At 48.3% G+C, this 9,630-nt stretch overlaps 1 protein-coding gene across 8 annotated transcripts in view; it reads left to right on the top strand.

The window, feature by feature from the left end:
- The first annotated feature begins 265 nt into the window (after nucleotides 1–265).
- Nucleotides 266–9,630, top strand: part of Dtx2 (deltex E3 ubiquitin ligase 2) — a 30,822-nt gene continuing 21,457 nt past the window's right edge. For 4 of the 8 annotated variants that reach the window (XM_040277132.2, XM_005328505.5, XM_078023862.1 and 1 more), the window contains exon 1: nucleotides 306–443. Coding sequence is in view for 1 of the 8 variants with exons in the window: in XM_078023861.1 (XP_077879987.1) it covers nucleotides 284–443 (160 nt within the window). In the remaining 7 variants the exon portion in view is untranslated. Of the gene's footprint in view, nucleotides 479–3,928; nucleotides 3,999–8,052; nucleotides 8,076–9,630 lie in introns of those variants that run through there. The other 4 variants (XM_078023859.1, XM_078023861.1, XM_078023858.1 and 1 more) reach the window with 4 other exon arrangements.

Raw genomic sequence — 9,630 nt, 5'->3', positions numbered from 1 at the left:
AAACCGACATGGAGGTAAGGGTCTATAGTAATAACTACTCAGGAGGCTGAAGAAGGAGGATCTCTAGAGCCCAGGAGTTCAAGGCCAGCCTGGGCACATATAGCGAGACACCCCCATCTCAAAAAAATGTGTTAATTACACATTAGGAAGTCAATGAGCAAACAAGGTAAGGACTGTACACAAACAGGCAGGTGTGACTTCGGCCCCACCCCTCCCAGCGGCCACGCCCCACGGACGCCTCGCCCCCAGAACTACAATTGCCAGAAGGCCCTGCGCGGCGAGCATGCGCAGCGCGGCACTCGGAAGCTGCGACGCCGAGTTTCACTCCGGCTACCTCCTGGTCGGACTCGGGAGCTGCAGACGGATCTCTTCCCAGGCCGAGCCGGACTGCAGCCGGAGCGCGGTGGTGTTCTCAGGAAGTCCCCTCGGCCTCCTCAGCCTCGGTGAGAGAGGCGGGCAGGGGTCCCAAGGGCAGAAGGTGTGTGTGTGGGGGACACCGAGCCCAGCTGGGACCGGAAGGGGGCGGTCGTGTGAGTGAGGGCGGCTGGGCCGGGCAGGAGGGGAGCCCGGGGTCCCGGGGGACTGGGCGGACTGGACGCCTGGAGGCGCGAGTCGGAGCACTGAGTTGCCCGGAGCTGGGGACACGGAGGGCGGGGAGGGGACTACCGGGCTCTCGGGGAGGCTAGCCCCTGGGAGTTCGGGTCTCACAGGACCTGGAGGCGCTGGGGGGACCTTGCCACCGCTCGCTGGCCCGGGTGTGCGTTCTTCTGGGGTCTGCGTCCGGGCGTAGGACTCCCTGGGCCCGGGGCTGCACTCGGGAGGAGTTTGCCTCCAAACTCTGCGTCTCTCCTCGCTTCTCAACTGGGCTCTCCCTTCCCGCAAGCTCCTGGGTCACTTGGAAGGGGTCCTTAGTGTAGCTGAAGAGGATTTACAGGACTTTCTTTTTCTGGAGCTCCGTCTTTCTGGGCCAGCTGCTGTCCTCCGCGCTGGCTTCACTTCCCTAAGTACTAACAGCATTGAAATAGGATGGGTACAGAGGCGTGGACCCTGGAGGAACTAAAAATATTTCTGCGTGCCATCCTAGCTCCTTTAGAGTTCTAGAAAGTAGATTTTCTGGTAGCCAGAATCAGGGTCAGCTTAAGCTATTCGGGTAACCAGGCCCCTTGTTCATTTGCTGTGTGGTCTTGGCCAAATTTTTGCCCTCTCTGGTGCATTGATTCCTGGATGCCTAAACTGTAGACTGGCCTCAGAAGTCTTGTTAGGTCCTTCTGGGAAAGGGCTCAGTTTTTTTTTTTTTTTTTTTTTTTTAAAACCATTCCCTTGATTGTTGAGTAGGCTGAGAAAGACTCTACCTTCTGCTCTGCCCAGGCTGTTGGAGAATAAATCTGGCTATTTCCAGTCCCCAGCCACAGCACACCGATTCAACATCTGTGCACTAATTTTTCCTAACTGCTGTTTCTCAACTTAAAACCTGATCATCTTCTTGTTGGCAAAGGTGCTTGGAATTTGTGTCGCTGAGTCAGCAGGCCCTTCAGATTTGCCCGGTTTTTGTTGTTTGCATTTCATATCAAGATGGGAACTCAAACAAGTTATTCCTCCTAAAGATCTGGTGTCTCCATCAAGAAGGGACAGTTTGTGCCAGCTCTCCCGGAGAGACCAGATGAGAGGCAGGGGGAACTTGACTTTGCTGCCCATGCAATCTAGTTTTCAGTAGAGAAGATGGGCACTGCGGAGGGTGCAGTTCCACCAGGATGAGAGAGATCCTGGGAATTATTGTTGATTGCTAGATAAATTCAGGTGGCTTATTGCCAACTCCTCCTGTCCAACCAGTCTTAGAGGATGCTTTTGACTTCGGGACACGCTGTATGGGATGGAGGACATAAGTCATGATTTATGTATTGGAATGGGAATTTTCATTTCTTTGGTTGCACAAACCTCTCCTGGGTGCCAGACAAGATCTCCATCTTCTGGGAACTTGTTTGGGTGGAAAGACAAGACACCCTACAGTTAGTAAGGAGACTTTGTCAGTGTGCTAGTATGGCTCTAGGGGAACACAGGGCAGAGCCCCCTCTCAGAGAGAGTAGGAAGTAGTAGGTCAGGAAAGTTCTAGACGGTGACCCCTAGCTGGGTTGTGGAGGAGGAGTGGAATTCGAAAGCCCAGCAGGGCAGTAGCATTTGCAGAATCCTGAAGGCATCCAGGCAGGGCTGGATCAACTTAGGTGGCTCTGTGGCCAGAGCAGCAAGTGGGGTGAGGGCAGAGAAGGCTGGAAAGGTAGGAGGGTCCTGACAGGTGGTTTGTCCCCCAAAGGATCACATGCTGGAAACATGTGAACCCAGTGTGGTGGTGAGGTGGTGGAACTTTTAAGAGGTGGGGCCTTCTGGAAGGTCATTAGACCATGGGGGCCCACTTTCATGAATAGATGAATGGTTTTGTGGAGTGGATTGGGCCTTCTAGGAGTGACCGAGTTCTCCAGAGAGCAGGTTGATAGAGTGGCCGCCCCACATGCTTGGGCACTCCTGTGCCTCAGTTTCCCTTTACACTTCTCTGTTATTCTTATCTGGACCCTCCAGCCATCAGAGTTAATGAGCCATTCTGTTTAGCAACACACAGTAAACATGCTCTGGGGCATGGAGGAATTTTAGCACAAAAACTTCACTGGGGCCTTTTTCTTTTTTCTTTTTTTTTTTTAGTGGGGAGAGTACCTGGAATTGAACTCAGGTGCCCTCATCACTGAACCACATCCCCAGCCCTATTTTGTATTTTATTAGAGACACGTCTCACTGAGTAGCTTAGGGCCTAGCTAAATAGCTGAGACTGGCTTTGAATTCACACTCCTACTGTTTCAGCCTTCTGAGCCTCGGGAATTACAGGCATGCACCACCTTGCACAGCTATACCTGTGTATTTCTAAGAAAAGTAAAAATGTGAGGTTATATTGCTAAGATTTATGCAGACTGTTTGGTGTTGTTGGGCTCATGTGTTTATATTGCTGCATAAGATTGATGGTGTGAAGGGATCATCCTTCTCTCAGCTGATCATCATTGATGGGCACTTCCTTGCTTCCGTGGTTTGTTCTTTGAGCACCCTGCCCTGAATATTTCCATGCAAGTGTTGTGTTATGCCTTGGCAAGAACATAAACCAGAGGCTGGGCACAGTGGTGCACGCCTGTAATCCAGTGGCTCAGAAGGTGGAGGCAGGAAGATTGAGTTTGAATCCAGCTTCAGCAATGGCGAGTTGCCAAGCAACTGAGACCCTGTCTCTAAAAAAAAAAAAAAAAAAAAAAAACATAAATGTACGGAGTGGTATTTTGCTGGTCCTGGGGTAAGTAAATGTTCAGTGTTTTGGATATGGGTCCTGGTTTTCCAGCTGAGCATCAGCTGAGAGGCCGGTTGCTCCACGTTTTCACCAAAACTTGCCCTTGGCAGACTTTTTTGTTTTGGCTAATTAAATGGGTGTGAAATGCCTTCTTTGGGATGGATCTTGGTTCTTAGGTTCCTGATCCCTGACATTGAACATCTCTTAGGTGTATTAATGTACGTGTTTCCTGTGAAGTATTTGTTCATGTGTTTTGCCAGTATTTCTGTGGGATTCTTGGTGCTTTTTAAAATTGATTTATAGGAGTTCTGTCCCTCGTATATACTGTGTGTATCTTTACCCATCTTGTAATTTACTTATCCCTTTTATATAAGTGTCTTTTGTTGATCAACAGATCTTTTGTGATCTTTTGTTTTGGTACAGGGGGTTGAACTCATGGATGTCTAACCACTGGGCCATATCCCCCTCTTTATTTTGAGGCAGGATCTCACTAAGTTGTTTAGGGTCTTGCTAAGTTGTTTTTTTTTTTTTTTTTTTTTTTTTTTTAAAGAGAGAGTGAGAGAGGAGAGAGAGAGGAAGAGAGAGAGAGAATTTTTAATATTTATTTTTTAGTTCTCGGCGGACACAACATCTTTGTTGGTATGTGGTGCTGAGGATCGAACCCGGGCCGCACGCATGCCAGGTGAGCGCGCTACCGCTTGAGCCACATCCCCAGCCCCTCTTGCTAAGTTGTTGAGGCTGGCTTTGAACTTATGATCCTCCTGCCTCAGCCTCCAGAACTTCTGGAATTACAGGTATCACTGCGCCAACTGTTTTTTTTTTTTTTTTTAAGTAGTGAATATTCCAAATCTTAAACACTGGCTCAATTAAAAAACAAAACTGTAAGTCAAACAAAACACATGTGCAGGCCAGTTTGTCCCACGTCGGTGTACCCTGTGTTGATGGAGAAGGACAAAGATCCTAGAGACAATTGGGTTTACTTGGCCCCTTAGTGTCTTGGGCAAATGCTTCTTTTCTTTGGCCACCTTTTCCTCAGTTACAAAGTGCACGTGGCAGCTGCTGCTCTGGACTGCAGTACCAAGCAGGGACATTTAGAAGGTATTTAGCACAGAGCTTGGGAGAGGGGAAGCCTTGCCACCAGGGCCATTGCTGTTAGGCCTACCACTGTGTCTGCCACACCCCCAATTTGGCCCTGGTAGGCCTGAGAACCAGGGCTGTGTCCTCTGACTTGCTGCAGGTGGTCAGGTTGCTCTGGGCAAAGCAGGAACCACAGGTTCTTGATTCTGGAGGAGGTGGCTGCCCAGGGGGCAGTTGTGGATGCTGGGGCCTGAAATCTGGGTACTCTGTGGCTTTCTGATTCACACTTGGAAGGTTCTCTTCAGACCTGCTCCTGGAGGGCTCAAGTGTGGCCCCTGTCAGAAGAGGAATGCTCACTTGGGATCTGGCCACCTAGAGTGCAAGGGACAGGTGATGTTTGGTTTCTCACCCTCTCACAGAAACTCAGGCCTGGCTTGAACAGTCACTTTCCAAGGCCAAAGCCCCAGCCCAAAGGGTTAGGGTTCCAGCACTTACCTGCATGCAGAAGGCCCTGAGTTCCATCCTCAGCACTACACCCAAAAAAAGGGGAAGAAAGCCCCTCAAAACCCCGTCTTACTGGACTTACAGGACAAGTGTAATCTTGAGGCTCTGGGATGATTTGAATTTTACATTTTCTTGGGATGTGTCTTGGCAAGAAGGTGCCATGGTAAGTTGACAAGGCCTGTCATTACTGAATAATTTGGTTTGGTGAGTGTTATGGTCTTTGGAAAGTGTTTGGTAAGCTAGGCTTGATGGCACATGCCTGTAGTTCCAGTAATTCAGGAGGCTGAGGCAGAAGGATCTCAAGTTTGAGGCCAGCCTCAGCAACTTAGTGAGATCCTACCTCAAAATAAAATTTTTGAAAAAGGGCTTGGGAAGTAGCTCAGTGGCAGGGAACCTGCCTAGTGTGCTGGAGGCCCTGCCTTCACCCCCTAGTGCTATACACAGACACAGCGCATTTGGTATTTTATTTATCTATATTTTGGTACTGGGGATTGAACCCAGGGGTGCTTGGTCACTGAGCTGCACCCCAGCCCTTTCTGTTTTTTGTTTTTAGATGGTCTTGATAAGTTGCTGAGGACCTTGCTAAATTGCTGAGGCTGATCTTAAACTGTGTGTGATCCTTTTGCCTCAGCCTCTGGAACTGCTGGGATTACAAGTGTGTGCTGGTGCACTTGGCAGCGTTTGGTATTTTAGAGACTTTTCTATATGTAGAAGTGTGAATATTCATGCTGTAGAATTTTTTTTTTCTTTTGTGGGACTAGGGATTGAATCCAGGGCCTTGTGCATGCTAGGCAAACACTCTACCAACTGAGCTATATCTACTCAGCCTCATGCTGTAGAATTTCTGACAGCATTTTTTTTTTTTTTAAGTGGTGGTGCTGGGGATTGAACCCAGGGCTTTCTGGTTGTTATTACCCACCTGTACTGCAGCACCTCAGAAGGGTTTTGTCCTTCCCAGCAGTGTGAAGTATTGGCTGTTGCCAGCACTGAGGACTGAAATTAAGTAAATTTTGCAAGTTCATATGCAGGAAAAAAAAAAAAAAAACAACTCCCATTGTATCTAATTTTTTTCTTTTTTTTAACATTAATTTTTTTTTTTTTTTTAGTTGGACACAATATCTTTCTTTGTTTATTTTTATGTGGTGCTGAAGATCAAACCCAGTACCTCACACATGCTAGGCAAGTACTCTACCATTGAGCCACAACCCCGCCCTTATTTTTTTCTTTATTTGCATTGTTGGGGATCAACTTTGGGGTGTTGGCATGCAAGGCAAGCACTTGACTACTAAACTACACCTCCAGCCCTAATCTTTTTCCATTTGTCTGTCTGGTACCAGGGATTGAGCCCAGGGGCACTTAACCACTGAACCCCAGGCGCCCCCCCCTTCTTTTTTTTTTTTTTTTTTTGGAAGACTGGGAAGGTCTAAGTTGCTTAGGACCTTGCTAAATTGCTGAGACTGGCTTTGAATTTGTGTTTCTACTGCCTCAGCCTCTCGAGTCTCTGAAATCACAGGCTTGGGCCACCACACAGGTTCTGTTGTTTGTTTTTGTGGTACTGGGAACAGAACCCCGGACCTCAGACAGGCTAGGCAAGCCCTCTACCACTGAGCTACATCCCCAGCTTTTTTATATTTTAGTTTGAGGTAGGATCTTGCTAAGTTGCTGAAGGACTTGCTGAATCTCTGAGGCTGGCCTTGAATTTTCAGTCCTCCTTTCTCAACCTCCCAAGTTGCTGGGATTACAGGCATGTGCTACTGTGCCTAGCTTTAATTTGTATTTTCTAAACAAAATTTCTACTAAAGTAGAATGTGTCTTTTGATTAGTTTGTATTCAGAATCTGATTTTCCCATGTCTTTGGAGAGGCTTCCTAATAGGACCCCATCTGCACTTATCTTTGAAGGTCATGTTCAGCGTACTGGTCATGCTTGTGGTGTCTAATGTGGGGTGTGGAGCTTTAGGCCCTTGCTTCTTGGAAAGCATCTAAAGTACTGAGGTAACTCAGAAAATGGGTTGGGGGCAGTGGTGCAAGCCTGTAATCCCAGCTATGTGGGAGTCTGGGGCAGGAGGATAGCAGATTAGAGGCTAGCCTGGGTAATTTAGTGAGACCCTGTCTCAATAGAAAAAGGGCCAGGGATGTAGCTCAATGGGAAGGTGTTCCTATGCTCAATCCCCAGTGCCTCTTCTGTCTCCTCCCAAAAAAAGAACAAGAAAGAAAATAAAATTGCTTGAGGGGTAAAGTGGGTTTGGTTGGAAAGTTGGTCCTATGCTGGGGAATCAGGTGGGAAGAGGTCTCCATGTCACCTGGTTGTACTAGTTTCCAATCAATAGTGTTTGGAGGGGCTGGGGATGTGGCTCAAGCGGTAGCACGCTCGCCTGGTATGCGTGCGGCCCGGGTTCGATCCTCAGCACCACATACCAACAAAGATGTTGTGTCCGCCGAGAACTAAAAAATAAATATTAAAAATTCTCTCTATCTCTCTCTCTCCTCTCTCACTCTCTCTCTAAAAAAAAAAATAGTGTTTGGAACTCTATGCTTGCTTTTTTTTTTTTTTAATATTTACTTTTTAATTGTAGGTGGACACAATATCTTTATTTCATTTTTATGTGGTGCTGAGGATCGAACCCAAGGCTCCATGTGTGCTAGGCAAGCACTCTACCACTGAGCCACAACCCCAGCCCTCTATGCTTTCTTTTTAATGCAGTTCTAGGAAAGGAACCCGGGTCTTATGCATGCTAGTAAAGTGCTCTGCCACTGGGCTCTGCCTGTAACCAGAGTCCATCCCCAGTCCTCCAGGCTTTTTAAAACTGAGCTTATATAAAGTAGAAAGAACATCATGGACTTCATGGTTGGATAGACTGGGTGCTTGATCTTGGGTAAATACTTAATCTCCTGGGGCTTTAGTTCACTTGTCTGTAAAATAGGGATAATTCCTACTTTTTTTTTTTTTGGTACTGAAGATTAAACCAGCGATGCAGCTAACACTGAGCTACATCAACCCTCTTTATTTTTATTTATTTATTTTGGTATTAGGGAGTGAACCCAGGGGTGCTTAATCATATCCCCAGCCTTTTTTATATTTTATTTTGAGATGGGGTCTCACTAAGTTGCTTAAGGCCTCCCTAAATTGCTGAGGCCGACCTTGAACTTGTGTTCCTCCTTCAGCCTGAAGGATTACAGGTGTGTATAGCAGCACTGGGCTTAATTCCTACCTTTGAATGTGGCTGAGGGGGTTGAGAGGGTTGGTGAGAAAAACATTAGGCATACTGCTCACCACAACTTAGGCACCAGTGGGATCAGTGGCAGGGGTTGGGGAGTAGCCAGAGTGTTCTGGGGCTTGCTAGAATTGGATGTGGCTGAATATAAAGTTCCAAAACTGGAGAGCTCGGTGTGAGTGGGGACAGGGCTGGTTGCCAAGCAGATCGCTAGCCATGTCATCCTGTCTTGAGTTTCCAGCACCCTGGCAGGGCTTGGACCCCAGGGGTCCTGGGTCTGTGGGAGCTTTACACCCTGACAGAATGCTTGAGCCAGAGTTGTTGGCTGTTCCTCAGAGCTCTGCAGGTTGGTTCATCTGGGGATGGGCAGGCATGCTGAAACACACCCCAAGGCCAATGGTTCTGGAGGCCCTGGCTGCCTGAGAGGTGAGCGACACCTCAGGAGGACCTGGCTCTGAAACCAGTCCTCTGATTTGTGCTGCAGTGTGGCTGGAGACTTGTAATTGCAGACACTGAGGTAGGCCAGCCACCCCTGGGCACCAAGGTGCAATCCTTAGTTGGAGGCTTTGGCAGCTGCCAAAAGAGGCCAGGCACCCACAAGTGGCTCAGTGCTTTCAGGCCTGGTGCACCTCTGTCTCATGGCAGCCCTTTGCTGCCAACCTTCAGCCACACTTTGGGTGGTGGGTGGGTTTTAGAGGGGAAGGGAGGGAGGCTGGGACTTGGGGGGTGTCTGCTGTGTGACTAATGCTGTGTGCAGATTTATGCTGCTGGTCTGTCTGAATCCCCTGTGAACCCAGGTGCCTTTGGTGAAATGACATAGTGGGCCTGCGGCAGCCCATACCTCATCCTTTTCTCAGGCTACTCTAGACCTTACTTGCTGTTAGGCAGTAGACTGGCCTTCTTGTTGAAGCCCTGAGTATAGTGCATTCTGGAGTCAGCAGCAGAAGCCCCGGCAGCCAGTCCCGTCTCTAGCCTGTGAGCAAGTTTTTGCAACCACCTGGGTCCCTGTTTCTGTACTCACAAAATGGGGATGGAATTTGTCATTTGTACTTAAGGAGGTGGTTGTGGGAATCAGCAGATTGTGTGAGCTGGACCCTATCAGCATAGAGTCCTGAGTAGGGTCCCATATGGGTGTGCTCTGACTGCCCCTCCCTTCCTTCCCTTTCCGATCTGGAGCTCAAAGCTGATCCTCCTGAGTCTTCCTCTCTAATGAAATGGCCTTCAATCTGGGTTTGCTCTGCATAGCCACTTAGTAGTACATGTGTGACCTTGAATCAAGTCCCCTGATTTCCTCTCCTAAAGTGGGACAAATGCTGCCTTGTCACCAGGCATGGTGGCACACGCCTAGAATCCCAGCAACTCTGGAGGTGTGAGGCAGGAGGCTTACAAGTTTGAGGCCAGCCTGGGTTAACTTAGCAAAACCCTGTCTCAAATTTAAAAAAAAAAAGGTCTAGTGTCGCAGCTCAGCGGTAAAGTGCCCCTGGTTTCAGTCCATGATACCAAAAAAAAAAAAAAAAAGT

This window comes from Ictidomys tridecemlineatus, chromosome 10 (assembly GCF_052094955.1).
Source record: "Ictidomys tridecemlineatus isolate mIctTri1 chromosome 10, mIctTri1.hap1, whole genome shotgun sequence".
NCBI lineage: Eukaryota > Metazoa > Chordata > Mammalia > Rodentia > Sciuridae > Ictidomys > Ictidomys tridecemlineatus.
The sequence above is the reverse complement of the archived record's forward strand: the minus strand, read 5'-3'. Positions and strand labels throughout refer to the sequence as shown.